Source organism: Schistocerca piceifrons, chromosome 4 (genome assembly GCF_021461385.2).
Source record: "Schistocerca piceifrons isolate TAMUIC-IGC-003096 chromosome 4, iqSchPice1.1, whole genome shotgun sequence".
NCBI classification, from domain to species: Eukaryota; Metazoa; Arthropoda; class Insecta; order Orthoptera; family Acrididae; genus Schistocerca; species Schistocerca piceifrons.
The window spans coordinates 615,579,061-615,596,865 of NC_060141.1; the positions used below are offsets into that span (position 1 = coordinate 615,579,061).

Below are 17,805 nucleotides of genomic sequence, written 5' to 3' on the forward strand. Positions count from 1 at the left end.
GCAGCATAAGAACTAGAAGAATTTGTGCAGTATTTCTTCCTCCAAATTCGGAGTATACGCAGGTACACAAAAACTTCCAATTCCTGCCGTATATTTTGATATTTCTTCCTTTACAGGGACAAGAAGGTAGAATAACTGACAAGCACAGGTTGCTGTTGCATATAATGTGTGTGCCCCTTTCCAGACGTTGGTCAACTTGACATACGTGGCTCGAACCATTGCCAGGAGTCTCCTGATTTATTCAGAGCATGATCCTCCTATGTAAATGGCAGATCCCGGGTGTACGGAACTATGCGCCAGTTGTCGCTAGTTTTAGTTTCGCTGGCACACGATTACAATGTTAATTTAGCGTAGTAAATAAAACGGCAACAATTCACGGGACAGACTGCGACGATATAAATAGTACTGATGCAATTTGGTTGAACCACGTGGTTTACGTAATGGCCGATTAGAGTGTAAAGTGTAAAGCAATCACATTTCATTCGTAAGCGATATTTTCTTTTGTATACATTAATTTTGGTTGCGCTTTTTATTTTTACTGTAGTGGTTTTATTTTTGTCATTTGACTTTAGTTTTACTGTCAGTTCAACTCGAAAAGCTCTTTGGGCGAAACCTGTGAGAAGGAAAGTTTGGAAACCGACTAAGCATCTCAAAATAAATTCTCACCAGTTTCGTGAAGAGGACATCGATCGAGAACGTTTCGTCAGTCCGTACTAAGGAAAATGCTGGATTAAATTAAAAAAAAAAAAAAAACAGCTTTTTCGTAACATTTCTTGGTTATTCGTAACATTTCACTATAGGAAAGTTACATTAATTCGACGAAATTTGTCGTATTGTTGGAAAAAATGTGCAGTTAAGACCAGAAGAACATCTGAAAATGCCTTCCAGATGCTGTGTTGTTAACAATAGTCTGATAATGTTTTGGTAGCATCTGACATGGGGGTGCAGCCTTCGAAACAACGTACGGTTTAAGTCTGTGGCGCACATCTGCCCTTAGTATTACTCCGTTCGTAATAGCTAGGGTCTAAGAGCTTGGAGTGGTATATGGTGGTTATATCGCGGCAGTCTGAGGCGGGGAAGTGTTTTGAACTGTGGTTGCGTTATTACCGACAGAGGGCGGGCCTGAACTACCACTGCCAACCGCAGCACACAATGGCGCTGTAGTCACTGTCAGATGCTTTGTTACTCCAACTTACCTTGTGTTGCAGATTGCTTTTCTCTTGAATGAGATTTTCACTCTGTAGCGGAGTGTGCGCTGATATCAAACTTCGTGGCAGATTAAAACTGTGTGCCGGACCGAGACTCGAACTCGGGACCTTTGCCTTTCGCGGGCAAGTGCGAAAGGCAAACTGTGTGCCGGACCGAGACTCGAACTCGGGACCTTTGCCTTTCGCGGGCAAGTGCGAAAGGCAAAGGTCCCGAGTTCGAGTCTCGGTCCGGCACACAGTTTTAATCTGCCAGGAAGTTGCTTTTCTCTTGTTTTGAAATGACTGAAGAGGCGAATGCTGGAGCATAAAGGGATTCGTATGCGACTCTCACCATAACAAGAGAAATGAGGATTCCCATGACCGATATGTCAGTTCTGCTTTCGTTGAAGCACAGAACGCGAATGTAGGATGACAGCCCTTCGAGATGGAGCCGGGGCTTATTTCCCCGCGCCGCTCCTCTCGCCTCGGGCTGTAGAAGTTCTCGTTTGTTTATGGTCACGGCCGACTGCCACGATATACTGTCCGCGTAACAGAAATATGTGTTTGACAGCAGCCAAGATGAATAACTGCTCATAGGTTGTAAACCTAGCAGTACCAACGGGGGAGGGTGAAGGGGTACTTTATCCAGACCTTTCGAAAATACTGTAATCTAGTCAATTACTTTATTTTTTGAAGGTCTGAAAAAATATTTATAGTTTTTAATTAATTCTTTAACAGATTTTTATACGTTTTAAAATTTTCACTTAAACGTAACTTAAGAATTTAAGCCGTAATAATACACTCCTGGAAATGGAAAAAAGAACACATTGACACCGGTGTGTCAGACCCACCATACTTGCTCCGGACACTGCGAGAGGGCTGTACAAGCAATGATCACACGCACGGCACAGCGGACACACCAGGAACCGCGGTTTGGCCGTCGAATGGCGCTAGCTGCGCAGCATTTGTGCACCGCCGCCGTCAGTGTCAGCCAGTTTGCCGTGGCATACGGAGCTCCATCGCAGTCTTTAACACTGGTAGCATGCCGCGACAGCGTGGACGTGAACCGTATGTGCAGTTGACGGACTTTGAGCGAGGGCGTATAGTGGGCATGCGGGAGGCCGGGTGGACGTACCGCCGAATTGCTCAACACGTGGGGCGTGAGGTCTCCACAGTACATCGATTTTGTCGCCAGTGGTCGGCGGAAGGTGCACGTGCCCGTCGACCTGGGACCGGACCGCGGCGACGCACGGATGCACGCCAAGACCGTAGGATCCTACGCAGTGCCGTAGGGGACCGCACCGCCACTTCCCAGCAAATTAGGGACACTGTTGCTCCTGGGGTATCGGCGAGGACCATTCGCAACCGTCTCCATGAAGCTGGGCTACGGTCCCGCACACCGTTAGGCCGTCTTCCGCTCACGCCCCAACATCGTGCAGCCCGCCTCCAGTGGTGTCGCGACAGGCGTGAATGGAGGGACGAATGGAGACGTGTCGTCTTCAGCGATGAGAGTCGCTTCTGCCTTGGTGCCAATGATGGTCGTATGCGTGTTTGGCGCCGCGCAGGTGAGCGCCACAATCAGGACTGCATACGACCGAGGCACACAGGGCCAACACCCGGCATCATGGTGTGGGGAGCGATCTCCTACACTGGCCGTACACTACTGGTGATCGTCGAGGGGACACTGAATAGTGCACGGTACATCCAAACCGTCATCGAACCCATCGTTCTACCATTCCTAGACCGGCAAGGGAACTTGCTGTTCCAACAGGACAATGCACGTCCGCATGTATCCCGTGCCACCCAACGTGCTCTAGAAGGTGTAAGTCAACTACCCTGGCCAGCAAGATCTCCGGATCTGCCCCCCATTGAGCATGTTTGGGACTGGATGAAGCGTCGTCTAACGCGGTCTGCACGTCCAGCACGAACGCTGGTCCAACTGAGGCGCCAGGTGGAAATGGCATGGCAAGCCGTTCCACAGGACTACATCCAGCATCTCTACGATCGTCTCCATGGGAGAATAGCAGCCTGCATTGCTGCGAAAGGTGGGTATACACTGTACTAGTGCAGACATTGTGCATGCTCTGTTGCCTGTGTCTATGTGCCCGTGGTTCTGTCAGTGTGATCATGTGATGTATCTGACCCCAGGAATGTGTCAATAAAGTTTCCCCTTCCTGGGACAATGAATTCACGGTGTTCTTATTTCAATTTCCAGGAGTGTAGATGTCACTTTCTGCAGTGATATATGAAGGCGTTGTGTCTATTTTTTACGGACATGTCCAAAAGAACAGACACCACTCGTTCATACAGTTCATTTGCCTCGATGAGCAATGAATCCACAACCTTCAGTTCGAATGCAAAGTTACGTTCGACCTCCTGTGGAAATCTCGAAGTAGCGAGCATGGAGGACACGGACGGGAAATGCGGATAGGTAGCGCTCGGTGGAAGTGTGGGTCGGCCGGGAGGTGCGCGGGCATAGTCCGCGCAATTGCGATAAACTCTGTGTCCAGGTGGTGCAGTGGTTAACACACCTGCCTAGTAAGCGGGAGATCCTGCGTTGAGTCCAGGCCCGGTACAAATTTTCACTTTTCGCTGCTGCTTTCGCGTAAAGTTCCGAAACAGCTGATATCGATAATTCCTTCTCTTTCCTTTCCTTTCCTTTCCATTCTCCCCTCCCCACCTTCAATTTACATTATATTTCTCCAATGACTGTCATACCCAGTGTTTCCAGGTTCCGGTCGTTACTTACACATCAATATCTCTTTAAAGGGTATTTTGGGAGTAAAAGTCAACAATAACGATCTAAATTTTAATTTTAAATATTTTTTTGGTGATCATAAAGTACCCCCCCCCCCCCCAATCCTCATTTTTCTCCTCCTGCTGCCCCTCCCCACCTTCAATTTACATTATATTTCTCCAATGACTGTCATACCCAGTGTTTCCAGGTTCCGGTCGTTACTTACACATCAATATCTCTTTAAATGGTATTTTGGGAGTAAAAGTCAACAATACCGATCGAAATTTGAATTTGAAATATTTTTTTGGTGATCATAAAGTACCCCCGCCCCTAATCCTCATTTTTCTCCTCTTGTTGCCCCTCCCCACCTTCAATTTACATAATGTTTCTCCAATGACTGCCATACCCAGTGTTTCCAGGTTCCGGTCGTTACTTACACATCAATATCTCTTTAAAGGGTATTTTGGGAGTAAAAGTCAACAATAACGATCTAAATTTGAATTTAAAATATTTTTGTGGTGATCATAAAGTCCGCCCCCCTTAACCCTCATTCTTCTCCTCCTGATGCTGGTATTGTAAGTGTGACGATATGTTAAGAGTGAGCTAAAAGATATTTTCAGGTTATGGAACCCATTTACAAATTGACACCTTTTTAAAAAGTACTTTATTAATATAAATCAACAACAACTGACGAATATTGTTTTTTTAAATTTTTATAAGGTTGTCATTAAGTGCCGCCCCCCCCCCCCCCCGCCCCTATCCTACCCTTTTGGCTATGTGCTATGGAAAATGCATTGCTATTGCTAGGTTTATTATAGGTTTGCTTATAAATAAGTAAATCTTCTGCTACCAGTCACGATTTTTCTTTAGTTTACTTTTCGCACGACGCGTTTCGAGAAATAATTCCCATTTTCAAGTGCGTTTTTTGTGTGTATTAAGCCATTTTATTTTGATGTTGTCAGTGTGTGTGAGTCTGCTTCATTTCGTTGACTTTTACTGCAATAAATAAGAAACACGCGATTTTTAGTTGGGTATCAATTCTTTTTGTGAAGTTAGATGCGAAATTTATGTATGCAGTAAAAGTCAACGAAATGAAGCAGACTCACACACACTGACAACATCAAAAGAAATGGCTTAATACACACAAAAAACGCTCTTGAAAATGGGAATTATTTCTCGAAACGCGTCTTACGAAAAGTAAAATAAAGAAAAATCGGGACTGGTAGCAGAAGCTTTATTTACTTATAAACAAACCTATTGTTTCCACAGTCGCAGGCTTTCAAAAACCATTTATAATGGATCAAATCAGCTAGGTTTATTGTACGCTTTTTAGAGGCCATGTTTTCTTATTTTCAAATACCTTTATTTAAAAACCGTGTATACATATATGCCGCTGGCTATTTGAAGTGTGGGAGGATGTAATGTCTCTTGCTGCGGTCTCTCCGCGATATTTTCAGAAATTTTATAAATTACATAACTCAGTACATATCCCGAAATATCTCTTCTTATCTTACCGATTCCTAAACTTTAATATACGATGATTATCAATGCAAAGTAGTTTCAAGCCCTATTATTCCTTGGAGCGTCCATTTACTCCATGGAATAGTTTCTCTGCTATCTATGTTTTCTCTTATGAAAAGAAGGATTCGGATCTTGCCGATTAGCCGTGAAAGAACGAAGATGTATATGTATGTATTGTCGAGCTAGTCGCCATCTTGATGAGATTCTGTATGAGAAGGAATTTAATACATGGACTAAGCTAAAGTAAGTGTGTTCGCGTATTATTTAACTGGTTATTATTGACAGTGTCTGCTTACTACGCTGTGTTGCACGGGATCAGTGGGGAACGACTGATTTACACTGGACGAACCTGCCGTTTTGTATGCTCAAGATATCCAGCTTATTACTTCCAATAAATAGGCTAACACGGTCTTACCAGCAGATCTCCGGTCTTCCCCAAGGGATCACCGAAATTTAATAATTATTACAAATGTTTTCAGGAGATCGACTGACAATTTTCGTCGCACCGAGACTTCGAAATTGCTTCACTGCCTTATGGAATTTAAGTTAAGCTCAATTTAATCAGCATAGAACAGTATTGAACTGTGTGAATGTGATAAGCCTTTGTGAATGAAAATTCCCTTAATATACACATGTTTTTTACTATCCTGATCAGTGAAGCTAAATCAGGCCGGTGTGAGAGAGGTTTTTAAATTTTAGATCCCACAAAAAATATTAAAAGGTGGAGGGATGCAGAAGGATGATACGAGCTAACAGTAGCAGCAGTTGGACGCCGGTGGCAGCCGATCACTTTAGAGCGACCTCCCTCTGCGAGTTACTGCCTCCACCCTTCTGTTGGCGAGTGAAAACAACGGTGATGTAAAGTGGGTGACCTTGAGGGTGGGGCGAGGGACACAGGTGTGGCCTTACCTGGCGCCCACGAGGAGCTGCTGGCGCGCCGGGTCGAACAGCAGCTGCGAGAAGTCGCGGCCCGCGGGGTCGCTGAACCGGTCCGCCGCGCTCAGCAGGTCTGCAACACACACGCCGGGCCGTCAGCGCGCAAGCTACGCCAAAACACACACACCTCCTTAAACCTGATTCATAAAGCACCGGGCGCGGTGGCGGCATTCGCAATAGCCTTCAGTGGAGCGTAAAGTTGACAACACGCCGCGTCGAGCATCCTTGGCGGGAACGTTTCGGCGTAATATTCACAGCAAGAGCGTAGCCAGGATCTGAACTGTGGGAGGAGGGTGGACGGGGAGGGGGCTCTTGAAGGGGGCGGGGGTAGAGCGGTGGCTATCTATTTTCCGGGAAGGAAAAGAGTGGAGGAAATAAAGCACAATTCCTCACAAAATAATACTGAAGACTATGCCTCTAAGCACTATGGGACTTAACATCTGAGGTCATCAGTCCACTAGACTTAGAACTACGTAAACCTAACTACATCTACATCTACATGATTACTCTGCAATTCACATTTAAGTGCTTGGCAGAGGGTTCATCGAACCACAATCATACTATCTCTCTACCATTCCACTCCCGAACAGCGCGCGGGAAAAACGAACGCCTAAACCTTTCTGTTCGAGCTCTGATTTCTCTTATTTTATTTTGATTATCATTCCTACCTATGTAGGTTGGGTTCAACAAAATATTTTCGCATTCGGAAGAGAAAGTTGGTGACTGAAATTTCGTAAATAGATCTCGCCGCGACGAAAAACGTCTTTGCTTTAATGACTTCCATCCCACCTCGCGTATCAAATCTGCCACACTCTCTCCCCTATTACGTGATAATACAAAACGAGTTGCCCTTTTATGCACCCTTTCGGTGTCCTCCGCCAATCCCACCTGGTAAGGACCCCACACCGCGCAGCAATATTCTAACAGAGGACGAACGAGTGTAGTGTAATCTGTCTCATTTAGTGGACTTGTTGCATCTTCTAAGTGTCCTGCCAATGAAACGCAACCTTTGGCTCGCCTTCCCTACAATATTATCTATGTGGTCTTTCCAACTGAAGTTGTTCGTAATTTTAACACCCAGGTACTTAGTTGGATTGACAGTCTTGAGAGTTGTACTATTTATCGAGTAATCGAATTCCAACGGATTTCTTTTGGAACTCATGTGGATCACCTCACGCTTTTCGTTATTTAGCGTCAATTCCCACCTGCCACACCATACAGCAATCTTTTCTAAATCGCTTTGCAACTGATACTGGTCTTCGGATGACCTTACTAGACGATAAATTACAGCATCATCTGCGAACAACCTAAGAGAACTGCTCAGATTGTCGCCCAGGTAATTTATATGGATCAGGAACAGCAGAGGTCCCAGGACGCTTCCCTGGGGAACACCTGATATCACTTCAGTTTTACTCGATGATTTGCCGTCTATTACTACGAACTACGACCTTCCTGACAGGAAATCACGAATCCAGTCGCACAGCTGAGACGATACCCCATAGGCCCGCAGCTTGATTAGAAGTCGCTTGTGAGGAACGGTGTCAAAAGCTTTCCGGAAATCTAGAAATACGGAATCAACTTGAGATCCCCTGTCGATAGCGGCCATTACTTCGTGCGAATAAAGAGCTAGCTGCGTTGCACAAGAACGATGTTTTCTGAAACCATGATGATTACGTATCAATAGATCGTTCCCTTCGAGGTGATTCATAATGTTTGAATACAGTATATGCTCCAAAACCCTACTGCAAACCGACGTCAGTGATATAGGTCTGTAGTTCGATGGATTACTCCTACTACCCTTCTTAAACACTGGTGCGACCTGCGCAATTTTCCAATCTATAGGTAAAGATCTATCGGTGAGCGAGCGTTTGTATATGATTGCTAAGTAGGGAGCTATTGTATCAGCGTAATCGGAAAGGAACCTAATCGGTATACAATCTGGACCTGAAGACTTGCCCGTATCAAGCGATTTGAGTTGCTTCGCAACCCCTAAGGTATCTACTTCTAAGAAACTCATGCTAGCAGCTGTTCCGTGTTTCAAATTCTGGAATATTCCATTCGTCTTCCCTGGTGAACTAACCTAAGGACATCACACACATCCATGCCCGAGGCAGGATTCGAACTTGCGTCCGTAGCAGCAGCGCAGTTCCGGACTGGAGCGCCTAGTAACACTCGGCCACAGCGGCCGGCTACCGAAGACTATTGATAAGCTTCATTTATTAATCATGACCATAATGCTACGAAGTAATGACATTACCGCAGAACATTATCGTCGAACCTCGATTACCCGACCTCTGATTAACTGATTCCTTGGATTACCCGACCACGTATCTGACCATCCGTCTGTGCTGAGCGCTGAGTAGCGTGCCAGCGTTATCTATCGATTTTACTCAAAAAACCCACCACCTACTGCGACTGTATTGCTAGATAACGCCCAAGTCAACTCCCTGAATCTGAAAATGGTTCAGATGGCTCCGAGCATTATGGGACTTAACATCTGAGGTCAACAGTCCCCTAGAACTTAGGACTACTTAAACCTAACTAACGTAAAGACATCACAAACATCCATGCCTGAGGCAGGATTCGAACCTGCGACCGTAGCAGAAAAAACTGTTCCTATGGTTCTAAGCACTGAGGTCATCAGTCCCCTGCACTCAGAACTACTTAAACCTAACTAACCTAACTCTTAATGCGGCCTGCTTCGAATAATTATTGTTGCTAATGTCAATAATTATTACTGTTAACGTTAATAATTATTGGTGTTAATGAAATAGCGTCGTCACCAACTAAAACCGTATCTTATAGCATGCCGAGTGTTCTCGATTGTAATGCACATAATACGATACGTAATTTCAGTTCTGGCGACAGTGCTTCATGAATTACAGTACCTTTATTCCTTATCGTATAACTAACTCTGTTTAGAAGAAACAGTTCTGGTGACATTCTAAGATAATTAAACAACTTCTTGGATCTTCCCTTATAAATTATTTCAGAAAGGATGCTGAGCAACCGAGCTGACGTCTTTTCTTCATCCATTCACGAATCGAAACACGTTTCTTTTTTTTTTTTTTTTTTGCCTTATGCAGCGATTCTACGCAACAAGCTTTAACTCTACACAACTCATACGACGGGCAGCTGCCAAAACTTTAATTTCAGACACGACCCAGGGACCCACAAAACGACGAAACTGAAGTGAATACTGGTGTCGCCGTGTCTATAGCCATATATGAAACCACTTGCGTGCAACTCATTCCACGCAACGAGTGGCGCAACCCTATGTCGTCATGTAAACTAGGCTTTAAGTTGCAGATAGCTGAACATGGGTCTGGACAAGGTGAGCACGGCTTTACTCGTAAATCTGTTTTATCAAAACAACAGCAATACCGCTGCTGCTCTTCGCGAATATCGACGCTTTAAAGCAGGGGTCTCCAAACTTTTTAGTCCGCGGGCCACATTGACTCCTCCACGAAGTCATAAGGGCCAAGATCTACCTAGTGGGATTAAAGCACCCTAGCACTCCATGATCACCGTAATGTAACGTTAAAGGAAAGATGAAATCGCAAAAATCTAAGGTTGTGGGAATAGCTAGCACTGAAACGAACTGCGATTTTTATTTTATTATATAATTTTGATTGGTGGACGTGCCTGACCGAAATTCTGGCGTATTTTATTCTGGCGAATTTCACCGACAAAAAAGTATGTCACTGCACATTCTTCACGAAAGCGTCCTGCAAAGTTAACGAAATCTCAAAATCATTGTTAGCAACACAATTACTGCAAGACGTAACAGAGGTGGAGTATGTCAACGCATTGTTATGTCAAGCGGCGCAACAATAAGTTTAGTTATGTAGTCTTGTAGCGAGTAGCAGAGCCAATGTCGCGGTGTATTGGTCGCGATAGGCCTCGAAACTCAATCGTTGCCAGTATAGGTACCACCTCAAATATTTGGCGGGCCGGATACCGGGGATGCCCGGCCAGCTAACGCGGGCCGGTTTGCCGGCCCTCGCGGGCCGGTCTTGGCCCGCGGGCCGTAGTTTGGAGACCCCTGCTTTAAAGAATATGGAGGGATCTTCTTTCCGGCCGGTGTTGAACAACTTGATTCGGAAGATAGAATTAACTGGTGGTTTTGGAATCGGTCCTGGAAGACGCTGACGGCCAATTGCGCCACAAATTGTTGCCATGACTACAAGCAGTGAACGGGTTGTGTCACGACAGCTGGAAATTCCGTGGCCCACCGTTCGAAAAATGCTACGAACAGCTGTGAAACGGTATCCGCACAAGCTTCCAGGCCGTCGTCGATGCAGATGTTTGTCACACTGAGCAACCTTTGTAACTTGGAACGTAAACATGGTTCGCAGTTGACAAATGTTAACCTCTCACGCAGAAATTAAAATGTGTTTCTTTCAATGGTTTATTCGTTATTTCTCTTCCTTATGTCCTTACAAATGTTTCGACAGTGTTCCATGGAACTACGATGACTCAATTTTTATGGGGCCCCTCTCAAGTAGCTAAAGTTTAATTATAACCACGCCGTACATTCTTGACATATGAGATTAGCGTTCGTGACAGCAAAAACTATTCATAACTGCTGCTACTAATAACTAAATGTGTAAAAGCAGGACAACTTTAGGTGCTACTGAAGTTTTAGTTTTAGAGCAAATTATAGAAAAATAGCGTCATAACTGATATGCCAAAGACGGCTTGATATGGGCGACATGCCCAGTACAGTTTGTTCACTCCATGGTTACTGCTACTCTTTGTCACAACTACAAGATGTTTACGTAGCCCATTGATGTGTCAAAGAAGGTAATTGGGAAACTTTGTTGGGTGCATTTATAGAGATCCAGTGTCCTAGATACAAGGCCTTCGGTTACCTCCCGTAAAACAGCCGATCACATCATTCTTCGAAGCACGGAGCAAGTCTAACACAAATGTAAGACGTGCAAGAAAATTGCAGTTCGAAAAGAAGAGAGCGCAGTGAGAGAGAAACAGATGTTTACATTGGAAATCTGACACACATTGGTGAATGGTACGATCGTCTGACAAAGTAATTACATAGAAGCGGAATGAATAAATTGTGTCGCAACTGATTGATCTGCGAGCTACCCAGTAACGAAAATAGTCTTGCGGGCAAGTTTCCTTTTGCGTCGTGCGTACGGTCATGGAATTTGTATTTCAGTCACGTGCGCGTCTACGAAAGCGATCCGGCAGAGAAAGTATTCTGGCAAGGGGCCTAGCGCATAAACGGCGGGACGCAACCTGCTGTCGTAAGCACCTGTAGTGTGTTTACACCTAATTTCTTTGACACTCTAATGTTAGATATTTTGTTTTCTCTCAAGCGTCCATATCAATTAGCAAGCTTTCTCGTCATTTTGGTGGGTAAATAGCTTGTTCTTTCTCTTTCTATAATACTTCCTGATATTTTGGGAAACGTAGTCTGGTGTTTTGCTGGTATTTCTCTTTTGATGTGTGTGGTGTCGTCGTGAGCAATGGTTTTTTACGGGGTACGAGACTAAAAATTTTCATTGCATGTGCAGTCTAAGAAAAAATGAAAAAACACACCGCGAAGGAATTGTACAAACGGGATGGAAGTCAGTAGACGTCATGTACACGTACAGACAAACAAATGATTACAAACGAAACTTCCTAGCAGATTAAAACTGTGTGCCGGACCGAGACTCGAACTTGGGACCTTTGCCTTACGCGGGCAACAGCTCTACCATCTGAGCTACCCAAGCACGACCCGTCCTCACAGCCTTAATTCCGGCAGAGCACTTGCCCGCGAAAGGCAAAGGTCCCGAGTTCGAGTCTTGGTCCGGCACACAGTTTTAATCTGTCACGAAGTTTTTAATCAACTGTTTGGCTGTACATGTACATCACATCTACCGATTTCCGTCTCATTCGTATAATTCTTTAGTGGTAGGTCTTTTTTTTTTTTTTGTCTTAGAGAGTAGCTCACTTCGCAAAGTTTGTTGGGAAACTAATGGAGACTGACTTCCACACACTGACAGCAATTCCTGTCAGACTGTAAACCGAGTGTCGTTGACACTCCTCCCCGCTCCCGGTCGATTAGGATTTTTGTACGACCACTGTCCTCACGCCGCGTTACGTGGCTGAGAGTGGAACATCGGTCCTTGTAGATACGTTGGAGAGTCCGCACTGATACACCAACAAATCGGTCAGCTTCGCTGACGGTCTGGTCACGGGTACGTCCAAACACACCAGTTCCTTTCTGCCATTGTATCACGTCTCCAAATCGATCCATCTTACTGCCCTCATTCCAAAAACCTATTTCCACATACTGACGTAAATTACGACAGATATGGAAGGTGACATGACCGTGTGGTAACAGTCCTTCAACAACTACAGCACCCTAAAGCGATCAGTGTGCTCCCTTCAGGGTGTAGCCAATATTTTATCCTGTGACTTTATTTTATTGCCGTCCGCCCCCAGTAGGAGAATGGTCAGAGCGACGGTCAATCCTCTGCTCCCGGGTTCGATTCCTGGCTGGGTCGGGGAATTTTCTCCGCCCAGGTGTTGGGCTGTCATCATCCTACCATTCTCATCGACTGCACGTCGCCGAAGTGGCGTCAAATTGAAAGACCGGCACCCCGCGAACGGCCTGCCCGACGGGGGGCCTTAGTCATACGATTAAATAAATAAATTTTATTGCCGATGGCCCTGCCATCAGATCACCGAAGGTAAGCGCTGTTGGGCTTGGCTAACACTTGGATCGGTGATCGTCCGGTCTGCCGAGCGCTGTTGGCAAGCGGGGTGCACTCAGCCCTTGTGAGGCAAACAGAGGAGCTACTTGACTGACTCCGGTCACGAAAACTGAATGGCCGGGAGAGCATTGTGCTTACCACATGTCCCTCCAGGTCCGCACCCAATGACGCAATTAGCTGAGGACAACAAGGTGGTCGGCCAGCACCGTTCGGCCTTCCGACACCTCTTCGGACGGGGTTTAGCTTTCGGAGACTTTATTTTGTTTATTAATATATGCTGAAATTTAAATAACGAGATTTTATCTTCCAGAGACAATGCGAAAATCAAATCATATTGTTCCTTATTCGAGGTTCACGCCGTTTGGTGTCAAGTTATAGATTATGTACCAAGCATTTCATCTGCATTTCGCAGTGTCGTCTCACTCAAACTTGCTTCTACTTTATCAAAAACTGCATGTAGTATTCCTGTAAAAAGCTTCATCTTTTCCTTTTGTAATGGATTACGAACTTAATGCAGCAGATTTCGTCTGTTACGTACGTAAAACATTTAGGAGACAATCTGAGTGGCCCTCTTAAGATTGTCTGCAGATGATGCTGTATCTTAAAGTTCAAATGGTTCAAATGGCTCTGAGCACTATGGGACTTAACTTCTGAGGTCATCAGTCCCCTAGAACTTAGAACTAATTAAACCTAACTAACCTAAGGACATCACACACATCCATGCCCAAGGCAGGATTCGAACCTGCGACCGTAGCGCTCGTGCGGTTCCAGACTGTAGCGCCTAGAACCGCTCGGCCACTCTGGCCGTCTATCTTAAAGTAATCAGATGATGTAGACAAGTTAAGTGTATGATGCAAAAAGTAACAGTTGACTCTAATGAAGTGAAAAGTGTAAGGTGAGCCACGATAAATCACACAAATCTAAAGGCTGTAAACTGAACTAAATACGTAGGGATTACAATTGCGAATAACTTAAATTGGAACGATCACACAGATAGTGTTGTAGGGAAAGCAAACAAAGACTGCAATTTATTAGCAGAACACTCAGAAAGTGCAACATATCTACAAAAGTGACTGCTTACCCGCTTACACCGGGCTTGTCCGCCCTCTTCTGGGATACTACTGAGCGGTGTGGGATCTGCATCAAATACGACTGACGAGTATCTGTGCCGCATTGTCACCGCGACATGAGGGTCTGTCGAAAGCAGAAATGTGTCGTGTGACACGGTCGGCGCTCTCTCTGTGTACATATCGTTAAAAGGTAAAGCTGTTATCAGCCCGATGGCTGGTTTCAACTCCATACACTTTTACTAGGCGTGGTCCTACTGGGGATGGCTCGCAGTTGCTTCCTTACGTCCTTTGAACTGTTTTATCCAGCAAGTTGTAGGAGGAATGGGGGAGGGGGGGGTGCAGGGCTACTGTTAAACATCGTCTCCCAACAATGGTGCATTCCGCCATTTTGCAGGTTAACAAACGGTGCGAGAAGGGAAATAAGTGATAAGCGACAGATAACAACCTTATATTTGACCGAGGATCGAACATGATACCATTGGACGTGTAGTCTGGCTCTTTTTCTTTAATTACTGCAATGTTCTTACATATTTATACAATAAATCGAAATTTAGACACAAATTAAACGATTTAGAGACATTAGAATACGCCACATTTAGAAAAAAAACTATCGGAGCTGAAATATGGATCCAGGACTTCCTGCATACGAAGTAGACACCCCCTTGCATGAAAAGTTCTTGATCAAAAGCTTAAAACTTTGTTCATAAAAGCGGTTTGCCTTTGTTTCAAACATCATTATTCTATTCCATCTTTCTCTAAAGCATTTTCTAACATACTGCCGAAGATAGTTTTGATATTACCATATGGTTTTGGCTTCCAAAATGCTGTCTCCATGCTGTCTGTATGTTGTCACTGCTGTATCTATTGCGCAGTTACCTATGAACCAAACCATTGTGTAGTAGTATCTCCGTAGTATAACTTCTTGCCGCACTTCTCCCGAGCACTGCTAATTTCTGTCGCATCCGTTTCTATTCGCTTATCTGTCCACCACAAGTAAAATTATGGTGTTGTGTATGCGTTAGCCCACATTTTAAACACTTCTCTCTGTCGTTATGAGCCACCAGACTGCATTAGCGCTAAAACAACAACCAAATACCTGGCACATAGATGGGGATCTATTTCCAGTGTCGTCACGCTAATTATAAATTGTTTTCACGTCCGTCGATTTCGACCTGTTAAGAATAACGTATTGAATTCTAGCACCTAGAATGTCTTGAATCCTGTCACAAATCTTGTCTGTAAGTTTGTAGTTTGTTCAGTGCGGAACGGTACTGAATGCCTTCCAGAAGCGAAGGAACGCGGCATCAACCTGTACGCCTTTCCGTACAGCGCTCTGGATTTCATGAGCGAACAGAAGGAGCTGTGTTTAGCGAGATGCCACGGAATCCATATTGCTTTATATAGTGGTGATTTTCGTTCTCCACATAAAGCGTTCAGTCTGGATTATACAGGATTTACTGTCGCATTCAGTGTAAGTAGCAAAAGTTTTGTATCTGCCTGCATGTAGTGACGTCGTGACTCGTGCAGCAAACGAGAGAGCGATTGGTAACGATTAAGATCACGTAGTGAACGTCTGACCACCATAAGGCCGTCATAAGTGTTCAGGATGAATCCAGAGCGAATACTGCAAAGCAAGCACTGTAGCACATGTAAGTCTAAGCCTTCCGTTATAGTGAAGAAGAACGGAAAACAAACCTGAGTATGTGTAAGATGACGATCAGTTTGGCTCCAGGAAAGATAAATATGATAGAGATGCAGTTCTGACGCTGCGGTTGATAGTGGAAGGAAGACTGAAGGAAAACTAAATACGTTCGTAGGATTTGTCGACGTGGAAAAAGTGTTCGACAATCGAAAATGGTGCAAGATGTTGGAAATTCTAAGAAAAATAGGGGTAAGCTATAGGAAAGACAAATAATATACAATATGTGCATGAACCGAGACGGAATAATAAGACTGGAAGACCAAGAACGAAGTGCCTGGATTAAAAAGCGTGTAAGACAGGAATGTGGTCTTTCATCCCTACCGTTCAATCTACACATGGAAGAAGCAATAACAACACGAAAGGTTCAGGAGAGCAATTGATTGATGGTTGTTTGATTTGGGGGAGAGGGATCAAAGAGCGAAGTCATCGGTCCCATCGGATTGGGGCAGGATAAGGAACGAAGTCAGCCATGCCCTTTCATAGCCACCATCCCGGAATTTGCCTGAAGTGATTTACGGAAATCACGGAAAACCTAAATCAGGATGGCAGGACGCGGATTTGAACCGTAGTCCTTCCGAATGCGAGCCCATTGTGATAACCATTGCGCGACCTCGTTCGGTAAAGGAATAGAAATTCAAGGTGAAATGTTATCAATGAAAAAATTGGCTGATGAGACTGCTGTACATAGCAAAAGTGAAGAGTAATTACAACTTCTGTACATAGCAAAAGTGAAGAATAATTATAGAGTCTGTTGAATGGAATGAAGGCCGGCCGGAGTGGCCGAGCAGTTCTAAGCGCTTCAGTCTGGAACCGCGCAACCGCTACGGTCGCAGGTTCGAATCCTGCCTCGGGCACGGATGTGTTTGATGGCCTTACGTTAGTTAGGTTTAAGTAATTCTAAGTTCTAGGGGACTGATGACCTCAGATGTTAAGTCCCATAGTGCTCAGAGCCGTTTGAAACGTTTTTTGAATGGAATAAACAGTCTACTGAGTACAGAATATAGACTGAGAGTAAATCGAAGAAAGACGGAAGTAATGAGAAGTAACAGAAATGAGAACAGCGACGATCTTAACATCAGGACTGGGGATATCGAAGTAGACGAAGTAAGGAAATCTGATAAGTAGGCAACAAATTAACCCATGACGCTGGATGAAGGAGGACGTACATAGCAGAACAGCACTGGTAAAAACAAGATTCCTGGCCAAGAGATGTCTGCTGGTATCAAAAATAGGGCTTAAGTTGAGGAAAAGATTTCTGAGAATGTACATTTGGTCCACAGGATTGTATGATAGTGAAACACGGACCTTGGTAAAATCGGAACAAATGGAAATCAAAGCTTTTGACATGTGGTGTTACAGAAGAACGTTAAAAATTTGGTGGACTGACAAGGTAAGAAATGAGGAGGTTCCCCACAGAATCGACGAGGGAAGGAGTACATGGAACACACTGAAAAGAATAATGGACAGGGTGATACATCTGTTAATACACCAGGGAATAACTTCCGTGGTACTAGAGGGAGCCGTAGATGTTGAAAACTGTAGAGGAAGACGGAGATTGGCATACATCTGAGACGAAAAGTGTGGCACAGGAAAAGAATTCGTGGCGGGCCGCACCAAACCAGTTTTAAAAGGAAGTCGGAAAAGGAATATGAGGCGGCGTAACGACTCAGAAGATTTTATCACCATTACTATCATATGTTGCAGTTTAACGCTTCAAGCGATAACAAACTAGTGTCAGCATCCGGCCGCGCGCGCGTATTTAAGCACCGAACCGCGCCAGAGTAGGAAAGGGGGAGAGGTGGGGAGGGGAGGCAGGGGAGGGGGGTAACGCGGTGCGCGGCCGAAGTCGGCCGACTTTTAACGACCTCTGTCGATCCAGAACTAGGCAGCCTTGATGCGAATTGCTGTGAGCGAATAGTAATTGTCA

General features: G+C 44.8%; 1 protein-coding gene across 1 annotated transcript in view; it reads right to left on the reverse strand.

Moving 5' to 3' along the window:
• The window catches only part of LOC124796313 (semaphorin-5A), a 666,040-nt gene that overhangs the window by 257,246 nt on the left and 390,989 nt on the right, over nt 1–17,805 (reverse strand). The window contains exon 3 of the mRNA XM_047260440.1: nt 6,355–6,454. Within this exon, the coding sequence (XP_047116396.1) occupies nt 6,355–6,454 (100 nt within the window). The remainder of the gene's footprint in view (nt 1–6,354; nt 6,455–17,805) is intronic.